Source organism: Carcharhinus amblyrhynchos, chromosome 13 (genome assembly GCF_965287045.1).
Source record: "Carcharhinus amblyrhynchos chromosome 13, sCarAmb.v2.hapA, whole genome shotgun sequence".
Taxonomy (NCBI): Eukaryota; Metazoa; Chordata; class Chondrichthyes; order Carcharhiniformes; family Carcharhinidae; genus Carcharhinus; species Carcharhinus amblyrhynchos.
In genome coordinates, this window is record NC_137336.1 from 8,550,800 (window position 1) to 8,570,754 (window position 19,955).

The following is a 19,955-nucleotide window of genomic DNA, read 5'->3' on the forward strand; positions in this document are numbered from 1 at the left end:
ACAACGATTCAGCAGTTTCTACTCCCCCACCCCCCCACACCAGCAGCACCTTCCAAAAACTGTGCCTCATTGTGTGAGCAATGGTGTTAACTGTCTGTGGAATTGGAGAGAATGGGCTTCAGGGTTTTTTTTAAACATATGTTGAACATATGGGCGGCACGGTGACACAGTGGTTAGCATTGCTGCCTCACAGTGCCAGGGACCCAGGTTCAATTCCTGCCTCAAGTCACTGTCTGTGTTGAGTCTGCATGTTCTCCCTGTGTCTGCGTGGGTTTCCTCCGGGTGCTCCAGTTTCCTCCCGCAGTTTGAAAGACGTGCTGGTTAGTTGCATTGGCCACGCTAAATTCTCCCTCAGTGTACCCGAACAGGCACCGTACTGTGACAAGTAGGGGATTTCCACGGTAACTTCATTGCAGTGTTAATGTCAGCCTACTTGTGACTAATAAACTTTAAAAAAGTGTTTTGCAGCAGGATTAGCTAAGTGGGTTGATGCTGGGGAACCCACCGTTGCTCCAACCCCCTGCACCCCAAGCTCTCTCTCGTCCAGGTCTGTTTCACTGAATTCTGCTGGTTCCTGAGGGTGGACTACCTCACCCGTGTGATTCATCTGGACAAAGTCACTCAGTGGAATAAAACAAACTGAATAGCTCTGGCGAGAACATTCATTCCTGAGATCACAACTCCTTCCCAGCTTTGTTTTGTAAATTCACTTGTCCCTTTTTTGAATACTCCTTAGCCTCGCTCCTCTCTCTCCTCCACCATCTTCCTCCCAACAATTCAGCGTCTCTGAAGACCTGTTGAATCAGCTGAGATTTGTGAGGCTGTGTGGATGTCCTGTAGAACGCAGCAGAAATTGTGTGCCTGGTCTTGATGTAAGGGCAAGATATCTGTTGCTTTGGGGGAAGCCTGTCGAAAGGGAGCTGTTGTTGCTGTCAGTCCATTTACTTCATAAAGGTTCCTTTTTTTAAAAAAAAGTGGTTTGTGAGTCTGTTTTATTTAATTGAGAAATTTATTTAATGTTGCTCTTTCATAGAACAATTAGAAACAAATCTGCAAAGGTTGCAGGCTGTTTTCTGGGTGAGGGGAAACATTTTGGATCCCAAGCTTTATTAACAGAGACGTTGAGTTTTAAAAAAAACCTAGGCCGTTATACTAAACCCTGATAAAAATACTGGTTAAGCCAGAGCTGGAATGTTGTGTCCCAGTTTTAACACCACATGTTTGGGAAGACTTCAAGCCTGGAGAGGGTGCAGAGAATGGCTCCAGGGATTTTAGTTATATGGGAAGTCTGGGGAGACGATGGCAAAGTGGTATTGTCACTGGAACCCTGAATAATGATGTCCCAGGTTCAAATCCCACCACTGCAGAAATGTGAATTCAGTAAAAATCTGGAATTAAAAGTCCAATGGTGAGCATGAAACTATTGTCTCTGGACAAGGGTGCAAGCTGTGTAAAGTATTCACAGCTCTGACGAAGGGTCATCTAGATTGGAAAGGTTGGCTCTGTTCTCTCATCACAGATGCTCTGAGATTTTCCAGCATTTTCTGTTTTTGTTTCAGATTCCAGCAGTATTTGGTTTTTACCGACTGTTGCCGTTCATTAATCCCTCCTTTGGGGAAGAAAATCTGCTGACCTTACCCGGTCTGACCTGTATGTGATTCCAGATGCACAGCAATGTGATGGCATGGTGGCCCAGTCTTCTCTCTGAAAAGGTGAAGGCTGAGCTGTGATCCAATTGGGATCATTAAAATTATGAAGGGGGAGGGATGCACAGAGATAATCCTTCCTAGGGGCATGTTCTCCTTTATGCTTCCTGAAGTTAATGACAATCTCCTTTGTTTTGTTGACATTGAGGGAGAGATTGTTGTTGTTGGCAAAGTGGGTAAAATGGTTTCTTTTCCTGTAAATTCTAGGATTAAGGAAACCTGGGGAAGTGCCCCAAGTTGTTTCTTCTTGAATATTGCTAGGATGAGAGACATTACCAAAGATATTTGCCTTGCACTGTCTGCAAGAATGCCAAATTTCAAACCATCACTTCAATTTACGATGTAGGAGATAAAGGGTTCTGATTGGTTGGCAAGTCAACTCTGGCTGATGTGATGGAGAAAGCAACAGGGAATTTTAGGGTCCCAATACCTCCAGGTAATTCAAAAAAAGATGCTTGACAGGAACACATTTCTATGAGTCCTTGCAATGGCGATAGCAGTAACTCCTTAAGTGTCCAGACCAGCTGGAGACCAACAGACACGATGCATAACCAAATCTCAGAAATCGGCCTCGAAGGGCCTGGAAGATTAAAGGTGATTGGATTGAAGTGTCTAAAATGTTCAAAATTAGAGCCAAGCTTTCAGCTATGATCCAGTGACACGAAGATGAATGGAAATCTGGAACTCTGTTGGCAATACCCGAGAAGTCTGCAGGTGCTGAGGGACAATTGAAACTGTCAACACTTGAGTCTGAGAGCAAAACCAAACAAAAGGGCAGCTGCAGGAAAACTGAAATGAAAGTGGAATATTTTTTGGAAATACTGAGTGGGTCAGACAGCACCTGTGTAGAGAACATAAACAGAAAATGTTGGAAAATCTCAGTAGGCCTGGCAGCATATGTGGGGAGAGAATAGAGAGCCAACGTTTCAAGTCTGGATGACCCTTTGTAATCATTTTGCATTTTTGTTTCCGATCCCAGCATCTGCAGTATTTTGCTTTTATCTGTGGAGAGAAACTGGAGTGATTCAATGTCAATGACTTCAGAATTGGGCAACTTCAGAGTTCTAATGGGTTTTAAGCAAATTAAAAAGGTGGGAGGGTGGAAAAAGGACAAAAGGGAAAGTTTGCGACAGGGCAGAATATAGGAAAGATTTAATGACAAAGTGATTGGTGCTGTAAGGTCAAAGAGAATGGTAATTAAATAAATAAAAGATGTGATGGGAGGAGGTGTGAGTGTCAGTATCAGCTGCTGTTCAAAAGTAAGTTCCTGAAATGGGGCTGAGCTTCTTTGGAACACAATAAGAAGTCTCACAACACCAGGTTAAAGTCCAACAAGCTAATTTGGTAGCACGAGCTTTTGGACCGTGTCTTAAGGCTCACATTCTGACCATTATCTTGTAATTGAGTTTGTGTCTGTATGTGCCCTGTTTGTGAATCAAATCCTGCGCTCACCTCATGAAGGGACAGCGCTCCAAAAGCCCGTGCAACCAAATAAAATTTTTGGATTTTAACCAGGTGTTGTGAGACTTCTTACTGTGTCCACCCCAGTCCAACGCCGGCATCTCTGCATCTTTGGAACGCTGCAGGGGACCAAGGGTAGGCAGCTCAGAGTGAGAGCAAGGTAGAGAAGCGAGCAGCACCTCATGGTCACATTCGTAGACTGGACGGAGGTGTTCTGCAAAGCAGTCAGCAAGTCTGCATTTTGAGTTCCCCAATGCAGCATCGTGAGTCGTGAATATAATGTACTAGACTGACAGAATTACAAGTGAATGGTTGCTTCACCGGGAAGGTGAAGGTTTTGGGAGCATTGGGGTAAAGGTGGTAAAAAGGCAAGTGCTGCAAGTCCTGAGCTGGCGTGAGGAGGTGCTGTGGAAAAGGAAAACGGAGAGGGTGTTGGGCTGTCTGAGGAGTGGACCAGGTGTCGTGGTGGGGAGGGGACATCTCGTCTTGGTGTCACACTGGAGGTGATGGAAAAGAGTCCTTTGAATAGGAAGGCAGGTGGGGTTAGAGGTTAGGAACTCTATCTGACTCTGAGGAGGAGGGGAAAGAATGAGAGCAGAAGAGTGGGTGATGGGATGGACACTTACTGAGGCTCTCTCAACCAGGATTGGTGGAAACCTTGTTTGAGGAAGAAGGAAGACCTATCCTGAGCAGTAGTTTGGAAGAGTACATCATCAGAAAAGATGCATTGGAGTTTGAGAAACTGGGAGAATGAAATGGAATCTATGGGGGGAGGGGAGGGAGGTGTGTGTCCAGTAGTGAACTAACAGAGATCCTGCCAGTTTACCATTCATCTCTTAAGGAAAACTCCATTTTACAATTCTGCCCTCTTCCATTGCACACGTTTTAAAAATGTCTTCCTGATCCTGACCTGTGTTTAACGTGCCTTTAAAGTGACTGAGACACACGTCTGCTGATCTAGCTTTCCTTTAAATAGATTGCACTTAAAGAGAAGTTGCTTAAACAGATGAGTGTGAAAGAAATAGAAGGAAATGCCAATAAGGGAGGCGGCACGGTGGCACAGTGGTTAACACTGCTGCCTCACAGCCCAGGGACCAGGGTTCAATTCCGGCCTCGGGTCACTGTCTACATAGAGCCTGCATGTTCTCATCGTATCTGCGTGGATTTCCTCCGGGTGCTCCGGTTTCCTCCCACGCTCCAAAAGATGAGCTTGTTAGGTGCATTGGCCGTACTAAATTCTCTCTTAGTGTACCCAAACACCCGGAGTGTGGCAGCAAGGGGATTTTCACAGTAACATCATTGCAGTGTGAATGTAAGCCCACTTGTGACATTAATAAATAAACTTTAAACTTTCAAACTTAAGATGCGATGAAGTATGATTGGAGGAAGTTCACACGGAGTAGCATGAGTCCACTGGGATGAATGGTCTTTTAGGATGTAAAATGTGATCACCTGTTGTACACAAAGAAAGATCTCTCGTATCAGTACTATTTATCTTTAATGTAGATTGATATGATTGACAATTTCAGTGTAAGACTTTCCATTTAACAAGGTGAACTATTCAAGATTGCTAAAACAGCTGTGTTCGACACAGTCCTGTTTAAGCACCGCGGTGTGGTATTAAAGGGAAGCTTCCTTGTTTTGAGTAGTTAAGGTGAATTCTGCTTTGATGATACAAGAAAGCAGCCTCCCCCCTCTGCCCCCTCCACCCTCACCGTCCCACGCTGATTCTCTTTGGTTTTTTTCGTGAGTTGGCTGCGTTTTTTGTTTCCTGAAGTTAGGACGCTAATCGGTGAAGCTCCCCCGTTGCAGCATAGCTGTCTCACAAGTCTGCAGATTCGGGGAGCGGAGGCCCAGTCCATCCACGAGGCAGCCTGTTGAAACAGGGCCTGTTTGTGAAGCGCTCTGCGTCCACGTTGACTTCTGGCTCCTCCTGTTCCTCCATGGGCTCGAATCCCGAAGCCTCAAACAACCTCCTGTGACCACTGGGAAGGCCGAAGGGAGTGGGAGCTCTAGAAAAAGAGGGAATCGATCAGAACCGAATAACAGCTGGACTGTTCACATGGTGCAAAGCTGTTGTTCTTGAGCCAATCCCATTTAAACATTGCACCGTGTGGTCAGAAAGAACAAACCTGCGTCTTCCATCAGTACAGGGAATCAGCAAACTTTACACAAACAACTAGATCATTTCTGAAGGAATCATTGTTGTAATCACGAAGGCTTTCCGATGGAGAAAGAGGCCATTTGGCCCATCAAGCGCTCGCTCAAAGAGCATTCTACCCAGCCCCAATTCTTGTTTCAATACCTCGATCGAACCTCCTCCATCACCCTCTCAGTTTCACTCTCAACAATGTGTTCAAATGCATTAGTCACCATGTAAAAGGCTGGAGGTGTTGTGGATAGTGCGGAGGGATGTCAAAAATTGCAGCGAGACATTAATAGGATGCAAGACTGGGTGGAGAAGTGGCAGATGGAGTTCAACCCAGGTAAGTGTGAGGTGGTTCATTTTGGCAGGTCAAATAGGATGGCAGAATTTAATATTAATGGTAGGACTCTTGGCAGTGTGGAAGATCAGAAGGATCCTGGGGTCCGAGTTCATAGGACGCTCAAAGCAGCTGCGCAGGTTGAAGCTGTGGTTAAGAAGGCCTATGGTGTACTGGCCTTCATCAATCAAGGATTTGAGTTTAGGAGTCGAGAGATAATATTGCAGCTATATAGGACCCTGGTCAGACCCCACTTGGAGTACTGTGCTCAGTTCTGGTCGCCTCATTACAGGAAGGATGTAGAAGCCATAGAAAGAGTGCAGAGGAGATTTACAAGGATGTTGCCTTGATTGGGGAGCATGCCTTATGAGGATAGGTTGAGGGAGCTCGGCCTTTTCTCCTTGGAGAGATGAAGGATGAGGGGTGACCTGATAGAAGTGTATAAGATGTTGAGAGGTATTGATTGAGTGGATAGTCAGAGGCTTTTTCCCAGGGCTGAAATGGTTGCCACAAAAGGACACAGGTTTAGGGTGCTGGGGAGTAGGTACAGAGGAGATGTCAGGGGTAAATTTTTCACTCAGAGAGTGGTGGGTGAGTGGAATGGGCTGCTGGCAATGGTGGTGGAGGTGGATTCGATTGGGTCTTTTAAGAGACTTTTAGACAAAAACGTGGAACTTGGTAAGATAGAAGGTTATAGGTAAGTCTTGTAATCTCTAAGGTAGGGACATGTTCGGCACAACTTTGTGGGCTGAAGGGCCTGTATTGTGCTGTAGTTTTTCTGTGTTTCTATGTTCTATGTAAAGAAAAAAGCACCATCCAGCTTAGAGATCAAATATCTGGGTGAAAATGTCTTTCCTCTCATCACTTTTACTCTGTTGTCCATTATTTATATTCTGTGCCCTCCAGTTCTTGATGCTGGAGCAGTTTCTCCCTCTCTATTCCGCTCAGGACACCTCCATCAAGTCTCCTCTCAGTCGTCTTTTCTCCAGATAAACAGACCCAACCTCTCCAATCTATCCTCGTACAGTTGTTTACCCCTGGAATCATTCTTGTGAATCTCCTCTGTATTCTCGCCAATGCCCTCACATCCTTCATCAAGGATGCCACCCAGAACTGGGCCTTCTGCATGATAGGGATTACATAGAACATAGAACATAGAACACTACAGCACAAACAGGCCCTTCGGCCCACAAGTTGCGCCGACCACATCACCTACCAACCTACAGACCTATCTATAACCCTCAATCTCATTAAACCCCATATACTCATCCAGAAGTCTTTTAAAAGACCCCAGCGAGTTCGCCTCCACCACCACTGACGGCAGCCGATTCCATTCACTCACCACCCTCTGAGTGAAAAACTTACCCCTAACATCACTTCTGAACCTCCCTCCCCGCACCTTAAATCTGTGTCCTCTCGTAGCGACCATTTCAAACCGGGGAAATAGCCTCTGAGAGTCCACCCTATCTATTCCTCTCAACATTTTGTAAACTTCTATCAGGTCGCCTCTCAACCTTCGTCTCTCCAGGGAAAAGAGTCCCAGCTCCCTCAACCTAACTTCATAAGGCATGCCTCCCAGTCCAGGCAACATCCTTGTAAATCTCCTCTGTACCCTTTCAATAGCTTCTACGTCTTTCCTATAGTGAGGCGACCAGAACTGCGCACAGTACTCCAAATGAGGCCTGACAAGGGTCTTATAAAGTTCCAGCATTACCTCCCGACTCCTAAACTCAATCCCTCGATTAATGAAGGCCAGTACACCATACGCCTTCTTGACCACCTCCTCCACCTGCGAGGCCGATTTAAGAGTCCTGTGGACCCGGACCCCAAGATCTTTCTGCTCCTCAACACTACTCAGACTTCTGCCCTTAATAGTGTACTCGTTCATCCCGTTGGTTCTGCCAAAATGGACGACAACACATTTATCCGCGTTGAAGTCCATCTGCCACTTCTCCGCCCAGTCCTGCATCCTATCTATGTCCTGCTGCAACTTTTGCCATCCTTCCAGATCATCCACAACACCACCGACCTTCGTGTCATCAGCGAACTTACTTACCCATCCCTCCACTTCCTCATCCAGGTCATTTATGAAAATGACAAACAACAAGGGTCCCAGAACAGATCCTTGAGGCACTCCGCTGGTGACTGACCTCCATTCAGAAAAAGCCCCATCCACAACCACTCTCTGCCTTCTGCAGGCAAGCCAGTTCTGGATCCACAAGGCCAAAGGCCCTTGGATCCCATGCCCTCTCACCTTCTCAAGAAGTCTTGCATGGGGGACCTTATCAAACGCCTTGCTGAAGTCCATGTACACTACGTCCACGGCACTTCCTTCGTCAATGTGTTCAGTCACATTATCGAAGAACTCAACTAGGCTTGTAAGGCACGACCTGCCCTTGACAAATCCATGCTGACTATTCCTGATCATGTCAAACCTCTCCAAATGTTCGTAAATCTTGTCCCTCAGAAGCCTCTCCATCAGCTTACCAACCACTGAGGTCAGACTCACCGGTCGGTAATTTCCCGGGCTATCTCTGTTCCCTTTCTTAAAAATAGGAACTACATCCGCAATCCTCCAATCCTCTGGAACCTCTCCCGTCTCCATTGACGACGCAAAGATCATCGCCAGGGGCTCTGCAATCTCTTCCCTCGCCTCCCACAGTATCCTGGGGTACATCCCATCTGGTCCCGGCGACTTATCTACCTTGATAGAATTCAAAAGTTCCAACACATCCTCCTCCTTAATATTCACGTACTCAATCCTTTCCATCTGCTGCAAATCCATAACAAAATCTCCCAGATCGGCTTCCACCGTGAATACTGAGGCGAAGTACTCGTTAAGCACCTCCGCCATTTCTTCTGGTTCCACACAAACCTTTCCCCCCTCACCTTTTATCGGTCCTATCCCTTCTCTTCTTATCCTTTTACCTTTCACATATTTATAGAAGGCCTTGGGATTCTCCTTAATCTTACTCGCCAAGGTCTTCTCATGACCCCTTCTGGCTCTCCTAATTTCCCTTTTAAGTTCCCTCCTACAGTCCTTATACTCCTCAAGATCTTTAACATCTCCTAATTCCCTGAACCTCTTGTACACCTTCCTTTTCTTCCTGACTAGGTTCAACACATCCTTTGTGCACCACGGTTCCCTCGACCCACCAAAACCCCCTCGTCTCATCGGAACGTTGTCATTCAGAGCTCCAGACACACATTCCTTGAATATCTGCCACCTTCCTTCGGTACTTTTCCCTAAGAACGCCTCCTTCCAGTTTATTTGTCCAAGTAACTTCCTGACTTCTTCGTATCTCCCCTTACCCCAGACAAACACCTTCCTAGCCTGCCTGATCCTATCTCGTTCCAACGCAATTGTGAAGGAGATAGAATTATGGTCACCATATCCAAGATGCTCTCCTACCGAAAGATCCATCACCTGCCCTGGTTCATTCGCCAGTACCAGGTCAAGTACAGCCTCTCCCCTCGTAGGCTTGTCCACATACTGCGTCAGGAAACCCTCCTGAACACACCTAACAAACTCCTCCCCATCTATACCCCTTACCCTAGGGATATTCCAGTCGATGTTTGGGAAATTGAAGTCTCCCATCACGACAACTCTGTTATTAAAACATCTCTCCAGAATCTGTTTCCCTATTTGCACTTCAACTTCCCTGTCACTATTGGGCGGCCTATAGATTACACCCAGCAAAGTTTTTGACCCTTTGCTGTTCCTAACTTCCACCCACAGAGATTCTGTAGACAATCCCTCCACGACATCCTCTTTCTCTGTAGCCATGACACTATCCCTGATCAACAGTGCCACGCCACCACCCCTTCTGCCACCCTCCCTGTCCTTCCTGAAGCACCTGAAGCCTGGCACCTGAAGTACCCAGTCCTGTCCCTGAGACATCCAAGTCTCCGTAATGGCCACCACATCACAATCCCAAACAGCTATCCACGCCCTAAGCTCATCTACCTTATTCACTATACTCCTTGCATTAAAATATATACACTTCAGCCCCTCAGTCTGGGCATTTCCCATCTCCACCACCTGTCTAACCTCCCTCGCATACTGCCTGCGGTCCTCCCCTACCTGGGAGCGAACCTCCTCCGTCCCAGTTTCCCCAACACAGTTCCCTCCCCCCATCCTTTCTAGTTTAAAGTCCCCCCGGTAGCCTTAGCCAGTCTTCCCGCCAAGATACTAGTCCCCCTGGTATTTAAGTGCCACCCGTCCCTACTATAGAGGTCCCACCTACCCCTAAAGAGGTCCCAGTGATCTAGGAACCGAAATCCCTGCCCTCTACACCAGTCCCTCAGCCACGCATTCACCCTCCACCTCATTTCATTTCTTCCCTCATTCTCCCTTGGCACAGGCAGCAATCCTGAGATTACTACCTTCGCTTTTCTCTTCCTCAGCTGCCTACCCAGTTCCCTATAGTCCTTTTTCACGAGTGCCTCCCTCTTCTTACCTACGTCAGTAGTACCTATATGTACTACAACCTCTGGTTCCTCACCCTCCCCTTTCAGGATGTCTGGGACCCGCCCAGAGACATCCCGGATCCCAGCCCCAGGGAGACAAACCACCATCCGCGACTCCCTTCTACGTCCACAAAAACGCCTGTCTGCGCCCCTCACTGTGGAGTCCCCTATTAATACTACCTTTCTGCTTCCCTTTTTGATTTTTTGGCTCACTGGCTCAGCTCCAGAGAGCTGGCCATCGCTTCCTCCCTCAGATGAGCTGTCCCCCCCAGTAGTACTCAGGCCGGAGTACTTATTTTGAAGGGGGACATCCACCGGAGTGCTCCCCATCACCCGTGTTTTCCCCTTCCTAATGGTAACCCAAGTGCCCTCATCCCGTTGCCCTGGTGTGACTACCTGCTGGTAGCTCCTTTCTATAACGTCCTCACTCTCCCTAACTAGCCGAAGGTCCTCGAGCTGCATTTGCAGCTCCTTAACCTGGTTTCGTAGGGCCTGCAACTCCACACACCGAGCACAGGTGTGGATGTCTGGCAGGCCAGGAGCCTCCAAGACCTCCCACATGTTGCATTGGCAACAACATACTGGCCTCACACTCATATTTACCCCTTATAGCAACCCAAAGGAAAAAAGAAAAAAAAACTTACAACTTACCTTATCTCTTTGGCCCTGTGAGCCAAAGCACTTACAGCACACACAAATACAAAAGCAGTCTTACCAGCTCTCAGACAGAGCCCCTCTCTCTCTCTCTTTTTTTTTAGGTTAGGGGAGGGGGGAGGGCTGGGATACTCTACCCGTGTAGAGTATCGGGAAACCCCTCCGGTCTAATTTATAGTCGGGTAAAAAAAACGCGACCCGAGTGCCCTCGCAACTACTTCCGGGGTCAAACCGGGGTCAAACTTAAAAAAAACAATCAAAAAAAAAACCCACTAAAAAATAAAGTTAGTTTCTAAAAGAAAAAGTCGCTTTTACTCACCCACAGCTCTCCACTCTCAAATCGCAGCCTCTCTTCAATGCTCCCACGGAACAATGGTTCCCACGGATTCTATGGTTCCATACCGTATGCTTTATTAACTGCTCTCTCAACATACCCTGCCATCTTCAATGACTTATGGTACATAAGAACGTAAGAAATAGGAGCAGGAGTAGGCCATCTAGCCCTTCGAGCCTGCCCCGCCACTCAATAAGATCATGGCTGATCTGAAGTGGATCAGTTCCACTTTCCCGCTTTCTCCCCATAACCCTTAATTCCCTTGTCTATCAAAAACCTATCTACCCGTGACTTAAACATATTCAATGAGGTAGCCTCCACCACTTCAATGGGTAGAGAATGCCAGAGATACACTACCCTTTGAGTGAAGAAGTTCCTCCTCAACTGCCGCCCCCCCTATTTTGAGGCTGTGCCCTCTAGTTCTGTTTTCCTTTCTAAGCGGGAAGAATCTCTCTACCTCTACCCTATCCATCCCCTTCATTATCTTATATGTCTCTATAAGATCCACCCTCAGCCTCCTAAACTCTTAACGAGTACAGACCCAGTCTATTCAATCTCTCAATCTCTCTTCATAAGCTATCAAATATATATAATAATGTAAATATATAATAATGTATATAGCTATACATAGTTATCAAATTCCCTTGTTCCTGCACCTCCTTAAGAATTTCTCCCTTTATTTTGTACTTTATTCTGTATACTTCCTGACAAAGTGAATCACATCACACTTCTCTGCACTGAACTTCATCTGTCACTTGTCTGCGTAATCCACCAATATGCCTATGTCTTGTGAAGTTGAAGGCTATACTGATCACAGCTAAAACTTTCCCAATCTTAATACCATCTGCAATATTGAAATCATACTCTGCACACCACAGTTAGGCTGCAGATATATATCTCCCATATATAGCCTCCAATATGTATAAATAGTAAGTTATGTTGGAACTGTTCAAAGCATTGGTTAGACCACAGCTGGAAGACTGTGAGCAGTTCTGGGGTTACCTCACTGTAGGAAGGATGTGATTGCACTGGAGGGGATACAGAGGATATTCCCAAAGATGTTGACTGCATTTGAGCTATAAGGAGAGATGAGTTAGGCTTGGAATGTTTTTGTTAGAACAGAGAAGGCTGACAGGGGACATGGTTGAGGTTATAAGATTAAGAGGGGTATGGACAGGGTGAGTAGGGAACGGTTGTTCCACTTGATTGAGGGGTTAATCATGAGGGGGCAGAGTGTGAGGGGGCAGGAGATTCAGAAGAGATTTGAGGGAAGAAATTTCACTCAGAGGGTGGTGAGAATCTGGAAGGCGCTGCCTGGGAAGGGAGTGGAGGCTGGAAACCTTACAACCTTTAAAAAAAAATTTGGATGAGCACTTGAAATATAACATTCAAGGATGTGGGAAAAGTGCAGGAAAATGGGATTAGTGTGGCTTTAGTGTTAGTTATTCTTGGTGCAGATTCGATAGGACGAAGGGCCTTTCTGCACTGTATGACTCTGACCCTATCAGGAAGAGCGAGGATCCCAGCACTGACCCCCTGGGGAAGAGCGAGGATCCCAGCGCTGACCCCCTGGGGAAGAGAGAGGATCCCAGCGCTGACCCCCTGGGGAAGAGCGAGGATCCCAGCGCTGACCCCCTGGGGAAGAGCGAGGATCCCAGCGCTGACCCCCTGGGGAAGAGCGAGGATCCCAGCGCTGACCCCCTGGGGAAGAGCGAGGATCCCAGCGCTGACCCCCTGGGGAAGAGCGAGGATCCCAGCGCTGACCCCCTGGGGAAGAGCGAGGATCCCAGCGCTGACCCCCTGGGGAAGAGCGAGGATCCCAGCGCTGACCCCCTGGGGAAGAGCGAGGATCCCAGCGCTGACCCCCTGGGGAAGAGCGAGGATCCCAGCGCTGACCCCCTGGGGAAGAGCGAGGATCCCAGCGCTGACCCCCTGGGGAAGAGCGAGGATCCCAGCGCTGACCCCCTGGGGAAGAGCGAGGATCCCAGCACTGACCTCCTGGGGAAGAGCGAGGATCCCAGCACTGACCCCCTGGGGAAGAGCGAGGATCCCAGCACTGACCTCCTGGGGAAGAGCGAGGATCCCAGCACTGACCCCCTGGGGAAGAGCGAGGATCCCAGCACTGACCCCCTGGGGAAGAGCGAGGATCCCAGCACTGACCTCCTGGGGAAGAGCGAGGATCCCAGCACTGACCCCCTGGGGAAGAGCGAGGATCCCAGCACTGAAGCCCTGGGGAAGAGCGAGGATCCCAGCGCTGACCCCCTGGGGAAGAGCGAGGATCCCAGCACTGACCTCCTGGGGAAGAGCGAGGATCCCAGCACTGACCCCCTGGGGAAGAGCGAGGATCCCAGCACTGACCTCCTGGGGAAGAGCGAGGATCCCAGCACTGACCCCCTGGGGAAGAGCGAGGATCCCAGCACTGACCCCCTGGGGAAGAGCGAGGATCCCAGCACTGACCCCCTGGGGAAGAGCGAGGATGATGTGGAGATGCTGGTGTTGGACTGGGATAAACACAGTAAGAAGTCTCACAACACCCGGTTAAAGTCCAACAGGTTTATTTGGTAGCAATCGCCACTAGCTTTCGCAGCGCTGCTGCTTTGTCAGGTGAGTAGCACTTACCTGATGAAGGAACAGCGTTCCAAAAGCTAGTGGCTTTTGCTACCAAATCAACCTGTTGGACTTTAACCTGGTGTTGTGAGACTTCTAATTGTAAGAGCAAGGATCCCAGCACTGACCCCCTGGGGAAAAGCAACGGTCCCAACACTGACCCCCGGGGGACAACGAGGGTTCCAGCACTGACCCCCTGGGGGACAGCGAGGGTTCCAGCACTGACCCCCTGGGGGACAGCGAGGGTTCCAGCACTGACCCTCTGGGGAACTCCACTACAAACCTTCCTCCAACCTGAAAAACAACATTGATCACTACTCTTCCTGTCACTCAGTTAATTTTTAAATCCAATTTCCATTTTATTCCATGCGTTAGAGTTTTGCTCTCAAGTCTTGTGTGGCACTGTATCAAGTTCATTTTGAAAATCCATATAACTAACTTAATAAACACATCCTTATCAATCTTCTCTGTTCCCTTCTCAAAAATCTCCACCAGGTTAGTTAAACATGATTGTTCAACGAACAAAGGACAAAGAAAATTACAGCACAGTAACAGGTCCTTTGGCCCTCCAAGCCTGCACTGACCATGCTACCCAACTGAACTAAAACCCCCTACCCTTCCGGGGACCATATCCCTCCATTCCCATCCTATTCGTGTATTTGTCAAAGCGCCCCTTAAAAGTCACTACCGTGTCCACTTCCACCACCTACCCCGGCAATGAGTTCCAGGCACCCACTACTCTGAGTGAAAAATCTGTCTCATACATCTCCTTTAAACCTTGCCCCTCGCACCTTAAACCTGTGCCCCCGAGTAATTGACTCTTCTGTCTATCCACTCTGTCCATGCCTCTCATAATCTTGTAGGCTTCTATCCGGTTGCCCCCTCAACCTCCGTTGTTCCAGTGAGAACAAACCAAGTTTCTCCAACCTCTCCTCATAGCTAATGCCCTCCATACCAGGCAACATCCTGGTAAATCTTTTCTGTACCCTCTCCAAAGCCTCCACATCCTTCTGGTAGTGTGGTGACCAGAATGAACACTATATTCCAAGTGCGGCCTAAGGTTCTATAAAGCTACAACATGACTTGCCAATTTTTAAACTCAATGCCCTGGCTGATGAAGGCAAGCATGCCATATGCCTTCTTGACCACCTTCTCCACCTGCATTGCCACTTTCAGTGACCTGTGTACTTATATACCAAGATCCCTTTGCCTATCAATATTCTTAAGGGTTCTGCCATTTACAGTATTTTTCCCAACTGTATTAGACTTTCCAAAATACATTACCTCACATTTGTCCTGATTAAACTCCATCTGCCATCTCTCTATATCCTGCTGTATCCTCTGGTGGTCCTCATCATTACTCACAAATCTACCAACTTTTGTGTCGTCCGCAAACTTACTAATCAAACGAGTTACTTTTTCCTCCAAATCATTTATATATGTTATAAACAGCAAAGGTCCCAGCACTGATCCCTGAGAAATGCCACTAATCACAGCCCTCCATTCAGAAACACATCCTTCCACTGCTACCCTCTGTCTTCTTCCACGAAGCCAGTTTTGTATCCACCTTGCCAGCTCACCTCTGATCCCATGCGACTTCACCTTCTGCACCAGTCTGCCATGAGGGACCTTGTCAAAGGTCTTACTGAAGTCCATGTAGACAATATCCACTACCCTACCCTCATCAATCATCTTTGTCACTTCCTCGAAAAACTCAATCAAGTTCATGAGATTCGACCTCCCCTTCACAAAACCATGTTGTCTCTCGTTAATACGTCCACTTATTTCCAAGTGGGAATAAATCCTGTCTTGAAGAATCCTCTCCAATAATTTCCCTGCCACTGATGTAAGACTCATCGTCCTGTAACTATCTGGATTATTCTTGCTACCTTTCTTAAACAAAGGAACAATATTGGCTCTCCGATCCTCTGGGGCTTCTCCTGTAGCCAGTCTGGATACAAAGATTTCTCTCTAGGCCTCAGCGATTTCCTCCCTTGTCTCTCAGTATTCTGGGGTATATCCCATCAGGCCCTGGGGTTTTGTCTACCTTAATGTTTCTCAAGAACCCCAATACCACCTCCTTTTTGATCTCAACATGATTCAAACTATCTACACACCCTTTCCCAGACTCGTCATCCACCAAGTCCTTCTCTTTGGTGAATACTAACGCAAAGTACTTATTTAATACCTCGCCCATTACCTCTGGTTCCACTCATAGATTCCCTCCCTTGTCCTTGAGTGGGCCAGCCTTCTCCCTGGCCACCCTCTTGCTCTTTATATATGTATAAAAAGCCTTGGGACGTTTCTTAATCCTGTTGACCAATGTTTTTTCATGACCTCTTTTAGCCTTCATTACTCCTTGCTTAAGTTTCTTTCTACTTTCCTTGTATTCCACACTTGCTTCATGTGTTCCCAGTCTCCTAACCATGCTTCCTAGTTCTAGTTTTACCTGCCAATAGAAAAAACTTCCCTGCTTCTATCTAGTCTACTCCCTTCATAATCTCATATGTTTCTATAAGATTTCCCCTCATTCTTCTGAATTCCAATGAATATAGCCCCAGTCTACTCAGACTCTCCTCATAAGCCAACCCTCTCAATTCTGGAATCAACCTAGTGAATCTCCTCTGCACCTCCTCCAGTGCCAGTATATCCTTTCTCAAGTAAGGAGACCAAAACTGTACACAGTACTCCAGGTGTGGCCTCACCAGCACCTTATACAGCTGCAACATAACCTCGCTGTTTTTAAACTCCATCCCTCTAGCAATGAAGGACAAACTTCCATTTGCCTTCTTAATTACCTACTGTCATAATGTGATTCTTCCTTTTCATCTTCTCTCTCTCATTATTCAGGGTGTTCTATATTTATTTGTCCTATCTTTCTCCTTCAGTGGAATACACGTGGACGGTGCCTGCAATATTTTGCTTTGGTGGTGACCCATTGTCCACCTTTTCTGCCCACGTTTGTTTCCAGCTCACTTGAATCAGATTTATTCTCATTCCCACCAAAGCTGGTTTTCCCCCAACTAATAAGGTTGCTCTGGATTGTTCCTTGTCCTTTTCCATGGCCAATCTAAACCTTATGATACATTGGTCACTGTCTCTTATATGCTCTCCCATTGATATAAAGTTTATTTATTAGTCACAAGTAAGGCTTACATTAACACTGCAATGAAGTTACTGTGAAATTCCCGTAGTCACCACAACCCAGCACCTGTCTGGGTCAATGCATCGACCCAAACCGTCTTTCAGACTGTGGGAGGAAACCGGAGCACACCCACGCAGACACGGGGAGAATGTGCAAACTCCACTCAGACACTGACCCAAGCCGGGAATCGAACCCAGGTCTCTGGTGCTGTGAGGCGGCTGTGCTAACCACTGTGCCACCCACTTCATCCATTTGGGAAAACCCATTCCCCAGAATCAGGTCCAACCGTGCCTGTCCTCTCCCAGAGAACCAGAAAGCCACTGCTGCAGGAAATTATCTGGAACCGATTTCAGGAACTCTTGTCCCTTGACGACAATAATCTCTCCCTCAGTGACATCAGATTGAAGGAGGTTGTCATCGACTTCAGGAAGTGGATTAGAGAACATGCCCCTGCCTACATCAATAGGGATGAAGTAGAAATGGTTGGGGAACGAACTATTAGCCTCTGCGCAACAACTCTTTCCCCGCCACCACCGCCAGTTACCACCATTTCTCCCCCCTCCCCACACCTCTGTTTATCTCCGCTGTCACTCTGAGGTGAGATCACTCCGCAAGTATCTAAACAGGCCGCGCTGGGTAAAGGTTTGGGAAGCAATTCTGTTTCCCCTCTGGGCAGAGAGCTCCAGTAATGGGTTACTAATGACACAAGGTGCTATTTATTCCTTTGGTTAATGTTGGAGGGTGTGCACTCTGCTTCAGATCATATATTCACCACATTGCAGGCCAGTGAAATCATCTCAGCCCCAAAATAAATCGGAGCTTTAAATATTGCATCCATGATGTGTGTCAAAGAGAGCCTGCATGCAATGCTGTGTTCTCAGGAAGATTTACAAAGTCAAAGACTTATTCTTCACTAAGGTGTGGATCACGCCAAGGTTGTGGGAACAGGTGGGAAATGTTCAGATAGTCAGTGATGTTAGTCAGTGGGTAAGTATTGGCTTAGCACGTGGGCAGCACGGTGGCACAGTGATTAGCACTGCTGCCTCATAGCGCCATGGACCCGGGTTCGATTCCGGCCTCGGGTCACTGTCTTGTGCGGAGTTTGCACGTTCTCCCCGTATCTGCGTGGGTTTCCTCCAGAGGCTCTGGTTTCCTCCCACACTCCCAAAGATGTGTGGGTTAGGTTGACTGGCCAGGCTAAATTGCCCCTTAGTGTCAGGGGGACTAGCGGGGTAGATATGTGGGGTTTCAGATATAGGGTCTGGGTGGGATTGTTGTTGGGGTAGCCTTGATGGGCTGAGTGGCCTCCTTCTTTACTGTAGGGATTCTATGGTACAATGCGCAATTGTGGTCTTCACATTTAAGAAAGGATATATTTCCACTGGAAATGGTACAGGAAAGGTTCACTAAACTAATCCCTCGGATGAGGGGTTTGTTCTATAATGAGAGGATGAGTACTTTGGGCCTCTGGAGTTTAGAAGAACGAGGGCCATCCAGACTGGAAACGTTGGCTCTGTCCTCTCTCCACAGACGCTGTCAGACCTGCTGAGATTTTCCAGCATTTTCTGTTTATTATAGTTTTCCTCGCTCCTGCTCTGGATCGCTAGCTGAGGTGATGTGCCGAGCTGTTAGTCAGGGCCTGTGCCAGTGTCCTTGTAGGAAAATGGAAAGAGGAAGAGAGCAGGAATTTGGGGAGACACAGTGCTTTAGCAGTCACATCGCCAGACTAGTAATCCACAGACCCAGTGAAAGATCAGGAGACAAATTAAAAAATTCAATTAACAAAATCTGGAAATCACTATTGGTGACTCTGAAACTATCATTAATTGTTGGAAAAACACATCTGGTCCACTAATGTCTTTTTGGGAAGGAAATCCGCCATCCTTACCCGGTCTGGCCTGCATGTGACTCCAGACCCACAGCAATTGTGGTTAACACTGAAACAGCCCAGAAAGCCACCCGGTTCAAGGGCAATTAGGGATGGGCAACAAATGCTGGCCCAGCCAGCGATGCCCACATCCCATGAGAGAATTTACAAAGGAATCCATGAGTCTTTTCCACCCCACAATGACCATGGCTGATCAGTGACCCCAAATCCACACCTCTGCACTATAATCTTTTTAATAGGGCGGCACAGTGGTTAGCACGGCTGCCTCACAGCACCAGGGACCCGGGTTCGATTCCCAGTTTGGGTCACTGTCTGTGTGTTGTTTGCACATTCTCCCCATTTCCGTGTGGGTTTTCTCCGGATGCTCCGGTTTCCTCCCACAGCGCAAAAATGTGCGGGTTAGCTCGATTGGCCGTGCTAAATTGCCCCTTAGTGTCAAGGAGACTAGCTTGGGTAAATGCAGGGGGTTACGGGGATAGAGCAAGGGTGGGATTGTGGTCAGTGCAGGCTCGATGGGCCGAATGGCCTCCTTCTGCACTGCAGGGATTCAATGAATTCGAGGAATATCTTCTGTTCAGCCGATTAATCTCAGTTTTTCAGATTAACGATTGACCAGGGACCGACTGTTGTTTGTGAAAGTGAATTCCCAAACTCCTACTGTCAATGCGGCCTAGAAAAGCGTTTCCCTAATTCCGCTCCGGATAGCTGGCTCCTACCTTTGGGTGCAAGAGGGTGAGGGGAGGGGAAGGGGAGTGTGGTGGAGTGGGTGGGGGGGGGCGGGGGGGTGGGGTGGTGTGTGGGCTGCCAAACAAGCCGAGCCGATTGAATCAGATGACACCATAAGTGGGCAAGGTGAATTTGTGGAGTTTGCTCATTGCACTCCTTGTGTGTGCCAGGGGGCTGACGATCTGCCAGTTGCCCAGGATGGATAGAGTGTGGGATAAAAATAGAAAAGGGAGGGAGGGATTTCAAGCTCTTATTGCAAGCGCAAACTTGCACAGCAGCAACTGCCCGTCAGTGACTGATAGATCGAGACAAGGATCTCGAATCATTTACTATTGTACGTGATTTAATTTACGGATATATTCTTACTTTGGTTAGATATTTTGCTGATATTCATTCGTGAGTCAATATTTAAGCGTGCATCAGTGAGTATTTGAAATTAGATAGGAAAGGAAATTAAATCTATACTGGCCCTCTGGGGAAT

At 47.6% G+C, this 19,955-nt stretch overlaps 1 protein-coding gene across 2 annotated transcripts in view; it reads right to left on the reverse strand.

The window, feature by feature from the left end:
* Nucleotides 1-4,648: 4,648 nt before the first annotated feature.
* The window catches only part of LOC145351439 (myozenin-2-like), a 36,214-nt gene continuing 20,907 nt past the window's right edge, over nucleotides 4,649-19,955 (reverse strand). For both annotated transcript variants that reach the window (XM_080201032.1, XM_080201031.1), the window contains one exon: nucleotides 4,649-5,179. In XM_080201032.1, coding sequence (XP_080057158.1) covers nucleotides 4,990-5,179 — 190 coding nt within the window. In that variant the 3' untranslated portion in view covers nucleotides 4,649-4,989. The remainder of the gene's footprint in view (nucleotides 5,180-19,955) is intronic.